This window comes from Mauremys reevesii, linkage group 11 (assembly GCF_016161935.1).
Source record: "Mauremys reevesii isolate NIE-2019 linkage group 11, ASM1616193v1, whole genome shotgun sequence".
NCBI classification, from domain to species: domain Eukaryota; kingdom Metazoa; phylum Chordata; order Testudines; family Geoemydidae; genus Mauremys; species Mauremys reevesii.
The window spans coordinates 42026269-42041001 of record NC_052633.1 but is presented as its reverse complement, the minus strand read 5'-3'; the positions used below and the strand labels follow the sequence as shown (position 1 = coordinate 42041001).

Genomic DNA, 14733 nt, shown 5'->3' with positions numbered 1-14733 from the left:
TCCTTTCAATCTGCAGAGCAGACATGAAGTTGTACATATTTTTTCAACTACCTTTCTCTGTTCAAGTAACATCCTCCCAGTCACAGATGCAGTAACCAGCAAATTGAAAATTCTTAGTGGTCTGTGTCTCTGGAAGTTCTAACTGTACATACAGCGAAAAGTAAAAGTTCTCTAGAATAAAGATATAACAATGCAACTGTGTCATTAGTGCAGATGCATCCTATATTAACATGGACAGTGTGTGGCCTTGAATCAAATCTCTTATTAACCATCCTGATGAGATCACCAATCATCAGTTGTGACAGTTAATAAGGCACCTTTTACATCCCTCCTACACCATAACAAAACTACTGAAATATAAAAGGCACATCTTCACCTTTATGGGTCCAAATTAATGCACCTTGCATGCAACTATGGCTATAGGGGCAGATGTTCCAAAGAGCAGAAGGCCCTCTTTTAAAGTGTGTAGTAGGGCTCTATCCAAGTCTTGCCAGTGATGTCTGCCAAAGAGAGAGACAGCTCCAGATGAATTTACTGTTGCAGTTTTTCAGCCTGGCTTGTGCAGAAGTAGGGATCCAGCCCAGAGTAGCTCTCTTACTCATCAAAATATTGAGGACTGCAGTTATTTTAGCAGGTCTCTAGTGCTACATTTTTAATAAAGTTGTGTACAAAGGCTTTGTACTTCTTGTGTTCAAGCTAAATTCCAGCAACTGACGAGTTAGGCCTTGCATGAACATAAATGGTCCTTCTTTTCCCAAATCCATTGGAGCTGGACAATTCCTTCTGTTCTGTGGGAAAGTAATGCCTTTTTTTAAAGGAACTGCCTGTTATTCAGTGGAATTCACAGTGCTGGGTAGGAAATCCTCCACAGGAGAGGGAGACTTTTAAGGCACTAGATCTGTTTGATTGCAAAACCCCCACTACTGGTGTCCAGTGATCTCCAGGCACTTGTGCACACCCCATTCTTCTAGCTAGTTCAGCTATATACATTTGAGATTTTAATTTACTGTATCTTAAACAGTCCTGAATAGTTATCCAAATCCAATGCGCAATAACTGCTTTCTAATATTTAATGGCTGATATCTCTGCATCTAGGGTATTTATGAAAGCACAGGTGGCTTTGGTCAATGGAAGTGAGGACCCTCAATACCTTTGTGGATGTGGGTCTGACTCTGAAAGACTTGTTTGCGGATGGGCTCCATTCAGAATGGTTGCACCACAGTGAAAAATAGTGAAAGTGAGAAATGTTACTTAATTTCAAGTGATGTGTTTATGATAGGGCTTTGTTCTAGACCAGGAAATCTTGGAAGTGCTCCAGACCATGAACTTGAGCAATGTTTGTTTTTAGAGTTGAGGTTATTAGTGATGCTTTTCCCAGCACTTAACAATAAGGAGTTTCCACATAACAGTTCTTCGGTGGCTCTGTGCTGCATCTAAGGAAATGAGGGGCAATAGGCTTTTCCTGCGCCTGTTTCCTGCAGGCTAGGGAACCTTTCTTTCCCTTGGGAAGTTGCTTATGTCATTGACAATCTGACGCTGCACTTCCAGCGCCTGCCCTCCTGCAAAGAAGAGGTCCCAGTGCGTTCTGGGCTGGGCTGACCTGACCTTCGGGGCGCAGAGCAGCCGGGGCTGGGCCATGTCTGGCTGCGCCTGTGGGCTCCCGGGCTAGGCGCGGACCTGGGGCGGGCGGCTGGGTCCTTCGCGCGTGGGTGCCACGTGCTTTGACCCCGCCGCGTGGTGCTTTTGCAGGGCGCCCTGGAGCTGGCGAAGTTCCCGATCCAGAAGGGCTCCCTGGAGCGCCTCAAGCAGCAGTGGGAGTCGGGCGATGCGCTGAGAGCCGGTCCCCGGGGGGGCTCCGCGGGAGGCCGCCGCCGCCGGCGCTCGCAAACCCCGGAGGGGAGGAGAGCTTGTCCCGCGCCAGCAGCAGCAGCGGCCGCCGCCCTGCGGGAGGAGGAGACCCGAGCAGCTGCCGCTGGCGGCCAGGAGGGGCGAGTTCAGAGCCGGCCGCCGGATAAGAGCCGCGGCGGCGGCGGCAGCAGCACCATGGAGAAAGCGCCGCGGGCCAACGTGGGGGCTGAAGTGGCCAAGGAGGAGCCCCGGGACGGCCGCCGCAGGCTGGAGCGCTTCCCCATCCCCTGGGAGGAGCTGAGGAGCAAGTTCGAGGCCCCCAGCGGCGCGGCAGCGGGAGTCGGGCAGGTAAGAGCCGCGGGCAGGTGCCAGACACGCGTCTCCCCCAGCCCCCGGGAAACTTCCCCTGGGCCAGACCAGGGCCTGCCGCTGAACTCAAGCGAGGGCTGCACACGCTAGTCCAAGCCTGCTTCTTCCCAGCTGCTTGATCGGCCCCACGGTCCAAGTAATGGAAGGAGCCAGCCACCAAGGGCACTGACTAAACACCTTTGTGGACCTGGGTAAAGGAAATCACAGAGGTGGTTCTTCTTCCATCTTTTATGTGACCTTTCCCCCTTGTGGTTGTAGGTACCTAAGGTCTCAGACCTCTGCCTTGCCTCTATGCATAGCACAGGGATGGACGAAGAGCTCCAGCTCTGACTCTAATTGATTCTGCCATGTTAAGTCCAAACCTGAACATTAGTATTGTCTGTGTGTCAGAGGGAGGTGGAGCAGTGGCCAAAAACTCAGCAAGGGAAAGGGGGGAAATGAGGTGATAGAACATGAAGCATTTTATGAAATGGAGGTAAGATCAATGAGTACACTAAAGCATTGATAGAGTACATGGTTAGGATTTCTGATGTATTATGTGAATTTATTGTGTGAAGTAATTTTAATGCTCTGTCGTCTACAGTACAGATATGAAAAGTTATGGGGAAAAGTTACTAAGGATGCTCAGTTACATTGTTAACTTGGCAATTTTATTTATAGAATAGAATTTGTCTTAATTAGCTCCTTTGCTACTCTAGGTGTCCCTTGGTGCTTTACAATAATAAGTTAGATAGGCAGTACGGGGACTGTGTAGCAAATGAGGTGGGCACTGTGCATTCAACAATAGTTCACACACTACCTTGCTTTAAAGACTTTTACTGAAAGAAAGAATATGGGCTGTTTGAGAGGGTTCCCCCCCCCCCCCAGTAGTTCCATGAGATCTTTATTTCCCACCTGGACCCAATGAATTCTTTTTAGTAATACCTGGCTCTCATCCATAGATCTCAAAGTGCTTTACAAAAGTTGGTATCATTAGTCCCATTTAACAGAGAAGTGAAGTGCCTTTCCCAAGGTTATGGACAAATTTCTGGAATCAGAAAAAGAATTTCAGCTTTTCCAACAAGAACAGAAAATAAAGTCACTCTGTGATAGAGTGAATGTGTTTTAATAAAGTTGAATTAAAAGAGACTTAAGGTTAAGGGGGAGAGAAGGTTGGGTCTGTGTTTGGAAAGTTGGAGAAAGTATGTGCCATATATTTGTGGTTACCATCACTACAGACATGAAATAAAGGTCACTTAACAGAACTATTAATGGAAATTGTCCAAGCATATGGCAAACATGAATCACAGTTTCCCTCCCATAGAGGTTTCATATATCAGTTTTAAAATAAAAAAAAATTAAAAACTAATATGTTTAGTTAAGAACGGCCCTACTGGGCCAGACCAAAGGTCCATCTAGCCCAGTATCCTGTCTACAGACAGTGGCCAGTGCAGGTGCCCCAGAGGGAATAAACAGAACAGATAATCATCAAGTGATCCATCCCCTGTCGCTCATTCCCAGTTTCTGGCAAACAGAGGCTAGGGACACCATCCCTGCCCATCCTGGCTAGTTGCCTTCTTGATGTGTGTATGCTACTTAAACATCAACTCTGAGCAACCAGGCTTTGTGGAGATTAAGTGTGCAGATGTTTGGGGCTGGGGGCTAAAATCCACCCCATCACTACTACCTCTGCCTATCTGGATCTTAGGTGAAGTATATGCTGCAGTCCCTGGGGTGTTAGGTCTTCTAAAGCCACATGATGACTGGTCTGAGATCCATCCCTGCTTGTACTCCAGTGATACCTTTTTTTTTTTTTAAATCAGATCGTGCCTAGACTAGTGCAGAAACTCTTATGTTGCTCTTCTGTGGTGAGTTTCGCCCAAAGGAAGAATAAATCTATACAGTCAGCATAATGTAGAAGACATATTATAAGCCATCCTCTGTAATTAGGGATAAAAACTAGATTTTCCAAATAGTTATGTTTACTTGTATTTAATAATTTATCAGAATAGGGAATACTTCTGTTATTGCTGAAGTCAGTGGAAGTTTTGTCTGTGAAAGCATATGCTTCCTTCAATTATCACAGAGTAGAAAGAATCAGAAAGGCCCTTATCCCACTGTTGGACAATCAAGGAGGAGAAAAATGGCTAATAGATGTTCCCCGTTCCCTCTGCTGCAAGAATGTGATATTCTGCTTCACTTGGCAGAGGAAGGCATGTTCAAAGGGGATCATGTTCAAAATCTCTGCCGATAGCATGCTCTTCTTCTTACAGTGCTGTCCCAAACAGCAATAACTACCTTATAGTTTTCAGAGACCATGGAGAGATGAGTGGTACAGGGCTGTTATGCCAGTGGGAATATACGGTATAAATTGTGCTCCTATTGCTGAGGAAAGAGGATGGGCTGGAGGGTGCAGAGGTATATAGGGTTGGAGAGAGTATTTGTTTGGTTTGAGATTTGCTCTGGTCTTCCCTGTTTCCCTGATTGCAGGCTGATACCAGAGAGCCTATCTGATGTCAAGCCATTCATGATGGGAAGATATCATAAATTAGTAGTTCTTGATGCACTGTGCATCTTAGAAGGCATGTGTTTCCCTTATGTACTCTTTTGTTTGTGAATAGGAAGCATGTGACCCCGATTAATGGCTGTAGGATTTGGCTCTAATACAAATCTGTTTCTAGTTAGGGTCCTTAAACCAGCGGATAGGAGTTTACTGTACAAAGTTCATTTATTTGCTTTTATACAAGCAACAGGTCTAAATGGCTTACATAAAAAGGGAGTAGGAGACGCCAATGCCACTTAGAACAAATCCATGCACAGATTTTATACTGTTTGAATGGTCATCTAAACGTCAGTCACTTAAAGGAAATATAAAAGCACTGTGAAATCTACATGTAAAGAAAACCAGCAAAAATATCCAGGAAAGTGAAAGGTGTTGGCTCAAACCACTTGCATAGTGACAGTGGTTTAGTCAGAGTATCTTGAAAAAGCTGGGGTGAGTATTTGATATTCTCGATTTTCTAAAATAATAAAAAATAAAAGTTGCGGCATTATTGCAGGTAAAGAGTTACAAAAAGCCGCAGTCACAATGTTAAGGAAGAACGAAGGAACTGATCTGGTAAAAGAGGGAGTTTTAGGCACATTAATATAAGTAATGGACAAATTTTCAGACGTGGTTGCTTGAAGTTAGGAATCTAGATCAATATTTTGGCACATAGACCAGATCGGTCTGTTTTTCAAAGTAATGACCACCCACAACTCTTACTGATTTCAATAGGAGTGGCAAGTAATTAGAATGTCTGAAAATCAGGCCACATCAAATTAGGTACCTAAATCTGGATCTAGGTGACTAACTTTGGGCATCATACTTTTCAAGGTCATCACTGGGTCAGCACTCAGTGACATCAGCAACCACATCTCCATTCATGAGCCAGCAAGACACTATGCTTCTCTAGGACAATACAGCCAGCCATCAAAAGTCAGGGCAAAGCACGTAGGAGCTGGAGACGAGTTGTTTTTGGCTTGGGTGGGGTTAGTCTTTGAAACATACTTCCAGAGGACGTCAGACTAATCTGGAGTCTGACCACTTTCTAGGAATACTGCAAAACTCTCCCTCTTTGACAAAACTTTTCTACCATAGACAAAATAATGGGGGAAGGGCAAAAGAGAAAAAAGACCCACATATGTGTAGGGCCTAAAAATATAGTGATCTACCAGGGAAGGGAGAAGAACAGAAGACTCATGAAGTCCACTAGGGACCTCACCAAGCAGACCTAATTGACTTGGGAAGTGCTTAAATGGTGCACTGAGGCAGATAGATCCCCATGCCTGAAAATTTTGACCAATATCTTCAAGATATATTTCATATACTTTAATTTTTTTCCATTGGAGTTATTTGGGTTTGGACCATTTTGAATTAGAGCCTTGCAACCTGACCTGAACTCAGTGGGACCCAAACTATAAGTAGCTGCTTTGGTTGAGTCAGAAAACAATCTGACCCTCTTGGGCTCAGGTCAAGTAGTTGTAGCTCCTCCTCCTCCTGCCCATGTGGTTCAAATGGGTATGGCTGTGTGCCCCACTTGTGCTGGTTGCACCTACCTTGCTGTGCAGTGTGTGTGTGTTGCATAGGGATTGTGCCAACAAGTTACAGCACCTTTCGTTCTGCAGCACACACAGTGAAGAGAGGTGCTAGTGGCTGGCAGAAGCGGGGCACACAGCCACCACTGCACCAATCCTGAAGGTACCGAGCGTGGGAAGCCTCTACTAGGTTGAGCCCCAATGATGAGATGGTAGCAGTGTCACTCACAGAGGTTTAGGGGGAAGCATCATGTCTGGATCAGGTCTGAAAAGGTCTCAACATTCTTGGGTTACCTGTGCTGAGGTTAGATTTGTGTCCAGATCGGGCTTTAATTAGGCCTGAGCAGACTGCTAAGTTGAATGGCGAATAAGTGGCACCATTTGCCAGCCTGACAACTCTGTTATATAATTTGCAAGAGTTTCTGTCTAGTGCTTTATTTTTGTTGGACAAGACATTATGGACTGATGGCAGAATTCCCAAGCAAAAATATTTACATACTCTTTAAAACTTTGAAAGGCAACTGCAATCCCATCTCATTTAGGCATGTCACATTGATGTACAAGAGTTTGAAATGAAATGCCAGCCACCAGACAAAGATATAAAGCAATACTGACTCTCTTTCACCTGAGAAAGCTGCTGTCATTCCAGGCATTGGCTTTCACTGACATAACGAGGCAGACTGGAACAAATCAAACTTTCTTTGCAAGCACATTTCCTCCCCATTTCCATTCATGGACTAGGTGTGAACATATTGAGAAAGAAGTTTAGGATTAATTTTAAATGCTTTATGGAGATGCAAGTTTCTTCAGAAAATATCAAATGCTGTCACTCCATTTGTGCACAGATCTGAAGGTTCACATCCTAAATTTAAAAACAAACAAACCATAAAAGTGGATCTATCACCTTTCAATGAACACCCATCATAGTTAGGTACTTGCATCAAAGGGAAAATATATGCCTAAATATTTGTGCAGTAGTGATTCATGATTTTAAGGGCAGAATGAACCTTTATGAACATCTAGTCTTAACTTTGTTATTATGGCCCTATTGATATTTGTTTGTCCTAATGCAATACCTTTAAAATATGTAAATGACTGATACATTTTTCTACTTAAACCAAAAAGGATTCTCCTATGTAGTCCTTTCTTCATGTTTAATGGATAGAACTCACTGGGTTTCAGACACCTGAAACTCATTCAAGCTCCATTAATGTTTCTTCTCTCTGGAAGTTACTGAATATCAATGATTTATGACACTTAATAGTGTGCTAACTTGTTTTATGTCAATGTAAGTCATTTAGGGTATGTCATGAGATCAATTGCTGTGAAGTGTGGCAATGCATCATGCATATTTTTTAGGAGGTAGAAAACAGTTTAAGAATGCAAGTTTGAGTGTAATTTAATCAAATGCCTACTCTGCACTAAACCTAGGTATGTATGAGCACTTTCATACCGGCAAAGGCAATAAGAAGAAAAAACAACTCATACAACAAGCTGCATAATTAAGGCTGTCTGACATTCCATTTAAATATTTTCAGGTTTTTATAGTTCATGTTTGTAGGGGTGCGGACTCACCCCTGCAGCGCCTCCTGCTGGTCTCTCAGGGAATTAGCTCTTTTACCAGCCAGGAGCACCCTCTGCAGGCTGGTGATCCACCTGTCCTCTAGCCCCCATTTCCCTCCCTGGACAGTTCTGGGTCTCCCCCTCAGGGTAACCCCCAACCCACTATCCCCACCTCACCTCAATATCAGGCTACTGCCAGTCATTGTCTAGCCCCCACACCCTGGGGCAGACTTCAGTATCAGCCTACTCATCACTGGCAAGGTTGGGTTTGGATCTGCTGCCTTGGCCTACCCCTGGGCTGCCCTCTGCAACCTCCCAGTACCTGTTGGCCTTCTGCTAGGCCACAGTCTGGGGCTTTCTAGGCTGGAGCTCCCCAGCAACTCAGCCTGTCCCTAGCCCTGCTCCACTCAGGTACCCTATCTCCAGCTCCCTGCAGCCAGGCCCTTCTCCCTCTACAAACAGTGAGAGACTGTTTGGGCTCCTGGCTCACAGCCTTTTTATACAGGCCAGCTGGGGCCTGATTGGGGCATGGCTCAGCAGTAGCCACTTCCCAATCAGCCCAGCTTAGTAGCTCCCAGCCACAACCTTTCCCCAGGGAAGTTTTAAGCCCGTCAGGGCAGGAGCGGGGTAACCACCCTGCTACATGTTATTCATGGGTCGGTCCAAAAAGAAAATTCACTGTAATTCCCCCAACTTTTCCCCAGCTTATATATTTAAACCCGAATCTTCTCTTTAGAAGCGATCACTATATTGTGGATGTTCTTATTTTTTCCTGAATATTTACAACAATCAGCAGGCAGGCAGGATTTGAACAGGTAGCAATAAACTACTCTCAAATTACTTTTGGAGACTTCTTTTAGTATTTGATACAGGTAACAAAAGACACCTTCAGGGGGTTGACAATTACTCTTTACATTAATAGACTATCTATGCCCCATGGACAACATTTTCAGAAGAATTTATGCTGACATATCATGTCATTTTTGTAATTCTCTAACTTCCTTCATTCTTTCTTACCAAGGAAATTTTATTCCTGGGGGAATTCTGCGTCACTGCACAGGCGCAGAATTCATGTCCCCTGCAAATTTCTTTGCTTCCGTGCAGAAAAATGACTTCTGATGGGGAAGCAAAGGGAAGCTGCATGAGCCGTCATGCATGCTCCCTGGCAGTGCAGGCAGATTGGTTCAGGTGCCTGGAGCAGCCTGTAGAGATGTAAATCACCACTTGGGGGGAGGGGAGGGAATGGGTAGTCATGAATGTGTGAGAGAAAAAGAGAGACACTCTGTCCCTCTCACTCTGCAGCATACTTGGCGTGGAGGGGCAGAGCTTCCGGGTGTTTCTGAGGAGATAAGCATGGGGCAGGCTCTGTCCCCTCAGGCAGAGCAGAGTGTAGCAGCCTGTCTGCTTAATGAATTGTTCCCATTGTTTTTGTGAATTCCCCCAGGAGTATAAAACAGGTATAAATGTTTTATTGGTCCTTTACATTGTCAGACTGGTGTAAAGGACAGTATGGCCTTATAAATGCTTATGATTTAGTGATTAGAACTGATGTAAATTTTTGAACTGAAAAAAATTCCTATCAAAATGTGCTCCATGAACTGTTTGTGCGTGACCTTTCTAGAGATGGTCAGTAGCCAATATAAATTGTGAATTTGATTCCCCAGCCTTCACTTGCTTTTCAGTTGCCTATGATTAAGGCTCCGTGTTTGTCACAGAGGTCCCTGAAGTCACGGATTCCGTGATGTTCCGTCACCTCCATGACTTCTGCAGCAGCCTGTGTGGATGGTGAAACCAGGGATTGGGGTGGAGCGGAGGCAGCACCTGGAGCTAGGAGCTGTAGGTCACTGCTTCTCAGGAGCCGGAGTCTGCCCCAGCCCTGCCACCCCCCCACAAGCATCTGCAGTATCCTCCTGGCCACCCCCCGAGCCGCTCCCCACCAAGTTTTAGTCAGGGGTATATAGTAAAAGTCATAGACAGGTCATGGGCCGTGAATTTTTGTTTACTGCCCATGTCCTGTCTATGACTTTTACTAAAAATACCTGTGACTAAAATGTAGCCTTACTTACGATGTAATACTGAGCATATGGCTGCATATATTTGTTGACTAATAATTAGAAATAAAGGGTCAAACCTGGCTACACTACTTTTAGGCAAGGGGGTTTGGAGATTTCTTCCAATGCATCCCACTCCCATTCTTCATCCACTATGTTATAGTTTAAATAAATTACCAAAATAATTGAAACCAGTGTGATTATATTATGTTATTTTGACAAATAAAATACATAGAATTTTGCAGAATTTTAGAATACTGTGCGCAGAATTTTCAATTTTTTGGCACAGAATTCCCCCAGCAGTAAAATTTGTACGAGACTGCATTCTTCGTTTATCGGCCCCTGTTACTTTCCACCTGGAGTCTTAATTCTGTTTGTGACATCACAATAAGGGTATGTCTACACTGGAAACTTCAAAGCGCTGCCGCGTGAACACTTTGAAGTGCGAGTGTGGTCATGCGCAAGTGCTGGGAGAGAGCCAGTGCTCCTGGCAATCCACCTCCATGAGGGGATTAGCTCCGAGTGCTGGGAGCGCGGCTCCCAGCATTCGGAGCCAGTCTACACTAGCGCTTTAAAGCGCTCAGACTTGCTGCGCTCAGGGGTGGTGGTGGTGATTTTTAACCCCCCAAGCCAGCAAGTTAGAGTGCTATAAAATGTAAGTGTAGACAAGCCCTAAGTTTTTTGATATTTTTAAGACTGTTGTCTTCAAGTGAGGAATAAGCAGATCAGATAAACATTTAAGAAAAAAAGACACCAAAAAGATACTATTAATAATAAAGAATGAGGGGAGACTGGTATAGAAAATATGGTATCTAAGGAGACTGGCTTTCAGATAGAATGCTTTTCAAAGTTTTCCAAGAGGCACCCAAGAGGTTTAAAGGAAATGAGAACTATATGATTAAAGACTACTTACTGCAAGTCATTTGCCATAACCTTGTATCCCACCTGGATTTCTCAGTTGAGCAGCGTGAGAGACTAATTACCAATGCTGCATGGATTTCAGAGGAACACTTCTAGAGTCCCAACCCATGCAACTGTTTTGAAATAAACTAAATTTTTAACAATAGATACACTTACATCAGAAATGAACAATTCCAGTGTAAAAATACTCACAAAATATTCCTGAGATTGCACTGGTTTTTAAAAAGCAGATCTATTTCCAAGCTAAAGGTAACCAAACAAAAACAGTAAAGCTCAGTTTACATATTGAAAGATTTATTTTGATAAAAAGAATTTAGATCTTTTTTTTTACATGTTAATAAGCCTGAACATTTAGAAACTTCTCTATAATACTATGGACTATATTGTTGCTAGGTTACACTGCGGTTCAAATCAAATGAAGATCAAATAGTATCTGTTTCTTAATTAAGTATTTAGTGTATCAGTGGAAGATTATTAGATTTAAAACACAGCCACTACATACAAATGCAGGTTATCCATTTTTGTAACTGAATGCAGCACAGTACTCCTGCTACATGTCTGCTCCATTCTTGTAAGGAGTCAGAAAGGACCAAGGGCCAAAGTCTCAGCTGGTATAAATTGAATTAACTGGAGCTATGACTCTAGTTTCAGGTATTGGGCTAACAGCAACTGTCTATTGTTCTGCCTCATAATACCAGGAATGGAGCAGTCACAGAAATGTACTAATAAACTAAAATGCAGCTGTCACAGCCCTATTGTCACATTTTGGGGGTGCAATCCAGACAAGTGAGAGGCTGTGTCACTGCTTGTCCTGTGATCCTGACTACTGTAAAATGCTCTGCTGCTCTAGCTCCCTTTCTGGGTGCTCCCAGCTAGCATACTGGCATGGACTGTGTGTCTGTGTGTTGAGCACCCTGATTCAGCAACTCTGACTCCAGCAGCCTGCTTGTTGTATCACATCCACACTGTGGTCTGCACCAGCCATGGTTACTACTAGTCAAGTGAACCCAACACACTTCCAGTCCTGAATGTCCCCAAACCATCTGCCCTGAAATGTCCAACTCTCTCCCCGAACATTCACTCCTGCTCTACCTCATGCTCTGCAGATGTGGCTGAGCAGGGTTGCTTGGGCCCAGAATTGCTCCTTAACCCCTTCAGTTCCAGGGTGTGGTTTGTACACCTTGCCATACTTTACAAAACACCTATTAGATACAGATTATAACATAAGTGAATTGGGATACACTGAACTGGTCAGGGCAGCTGAAACTTCAATGAGTCCCTCTCCCTCTGGCACTTGGGATACTCTTAGGGTCCACCAAAGGTTTTTCTTTAACAATTTGAAGGTTCTTATTTGTGGTGTATATAAAGGCAATAAAGAGAGAGAGGAGGATTCTCTTATATTGTAATGGAGATTTCTGTCTGAATTGTTGTGGATAATGAAAATTAACATTTTTCTCTCAGTGTTTGGATGGTGGTTGTTTTTGTCTGGTGGTTGTTTTGCACTAAGTGTGTGTTTTATTTATTCCTAAGTTTATAGATTTATCCATTTTTGGTTTAGAATGTTGTTCTACACGAAACTACATGATTCACAGAGATAATGACCTGTCTGCACTTACGAACAAACCCAAACCCCACCTTTGGGTCCAAGGAGGTCCCCCTGGCAGCAGAACCAGTGGTGGGAGAGAGACAGAGGGGTAAGCCCTCATAGTTGTGCTCTACACTTGCATGGCAGTGGGCAAGTAGTCATGGATAGAGCATAGCTGTACACATCTCGAAGTATCTTACTCTGATTTCTTCCTCCTACCCCATGTGTTGGCACCATTTCTGGAAATCAGGCCACTGGCCTCTCTGCCTTCCCAATGTAATGCACCTAACTGGAAAGGAAAGCGCCAAAATCATTCTCAAACCCAGTTCTCCAGCAGAGTAAATTACTATGTGATCCAGTAAAGTAACAAAATTACATCTTGGTAATCCAGACATGCAGTAGGCAAACAGCACCTGCATTTTATGATCACTCTTACATGGAGATTATCCATTTTTATTGTCAAGAGACTATGAGTTAGTTTCCCAACGGCCTTCTTTTATTAGTATCTACTACTTAATACAAACTATTTAATGGCAGTGAGAGAGCTTTAATCAGATGGACTTTCACTTTACTATTCATATAAAAATGCTTTCCAAAAAGAAAGGTAGGGGATACTGAGACAACGATTTCTAGAGATGGGTTTGGGCAGCCATGTTTTGGGAAAGAATAATTCATTATATTTTGCCTTTCCAGTGACATAACAAAAACTTCCTTTTGGTTTTGGTTGCAGATTCAAGGCTTATAGGAATATGGAGTGTTTTACTCATTCCACATCATTACTGCTCATTTCTGACATTATCAAGTTAAAAAAATACATCTCATTTTCCTCTTTGAATGTTTTTTGCCCTGCCTTTAGGAATATGAGATGAAGAAATGCCAACTTTAACAAGTTGATAAGCTATTTAGGAGTGTGCAATAACTCTAGCTTTCAGCATAGTTACGATTTATATAGGAGCATTTAGCCAGCTGCTAGCATTACCATGACTTCATGCATGTAGGAGCATGTGGTAAGATTGCCAGGGACAAGAACATTTGACCTAAGGTCCTCTCAGTTCACCAGTATTCTTTATTCATATACTGTGCTCAAGTATATTTTAAATTGAGGGGATTTATGGTTGAATTTCATGGAGATATTGCATATACAATCAAATATGCATGCAGATTTATTATAAATGTTAAAATATTAATAATTATTACAAATAAAAACATAACCGACTTTTACACCTTTGGTTTCGTTTCTTCTCTTTCCTTTTTTTCCTTTCACTCCCTAGACTTCTCTTTCTCCCCTCCATCTCTTCCAGTGCATTTACATTCAGTCCAATTTTTCCTCCTCCTGTCTCCCCCTTTTTTGCTTGTGTTGTGTTCTCCCGCCCTTGTGCCAAGTTCTTTCACAAGAATCCCGCTGTCAGTCTTTGCTTTCTTCTTTCTCACCTTACCCATCCCTATAAGTTTCTCCCCTCTTCCTCTTCTCTCCCTTTCCTCATCCCCAATTTCTCACTTTTTCTCTTTTCTAAAGTACTCCTCCCTCTCTTTTTTCCCTTTCATTGCTTCTGTTTTCTTCAGTATTGTCTGTATATACTGCCTGCACACATCTGTTATGTATTGGCTACCACAAGAGACCCCTCAGTCTACACATCCACCCCCCACTCCCACACTCACTCACTCATTGTATTTTCAAAGCCAAGAACGTGGACAATTTTATGGCAGCATTTTTTAGAGTTGTGCAATATTCATACCATTTTTTTCTGAGCAAACATATGCTTGTCTCATTACTGCCAGTTACTGACTCAACAGTGACATGTGCATATTTCTCAGGGTGGAGGATTTTTTTCCAGTACTTAGTGTTCTGAATGAGTTTATCAGGAAATGCTGAACAAGGGCTAACATCAAGTTTGAGCAGAAGAGCAGCTTTGATAGCGTTTACAGCTCATCTAACTTTTCTCTTTACTCCAAATACCATTCAGCACACTGAACACTCTTTCCACTGCACTGTTTGTTTTTGATAAATAAAGAGCAAATTTACTTGGTGTAGCCACATGTCTTGAACCAACATTTGTATTTTAATCCCTCCTCCCTCAAATTTGGATTGTTGAAATGAAAAACCAGGACATTTCAGGCATTCTGAAAGAAGTTCCTGGTGCACTGTACCATCATACGCAAAACCAGGACATGTGGTCATTTTGTTTCACCCACCAATGCATCCATGCACTTCCCCCCATTAGCCCATCTTCTATTCCTAGAGCCTAGGGGAATAATGAAGGAGGCACTAAAGAACAGCCAATGGAAGAGATGGGGCAGAAAGGGGTAGCTGTTCTGAGGAAAGGTTTATGCAGCAGGTCA

At 43.3% G+C, this 14733-nt stretch overlaps 1 protein-coding gene across 3 annotated transcripts in view; it reads left to right on the top strand.

The window, feature by feature from the left end:
* Positions 1-1536: 1536 nt before the first annotated feature.
* XIRP2 (xin actin binding repeat containing 2) overlaps positions 1537-14733 on the top strand; it is a 150034-nt gene continuing 136837 nt past the window's right edge. For 2 of the 3 annotated variants that reach the window (XM_039493750.1, XM_039493751.1), the window contains exon 1: positions 1537-2196. In XM_039493750.1, coding sequence (XP_039349684.1) covers positions 2044-2196 — 153 coding nt within the window. In that variant the 5' untranslated portion in view covers positions 1537-2043. The remainder of the gene's footprint in view (positions 2197-14733) is intronic. The other variant, XM_039493755.1, reaches the window with a different exon arrangement.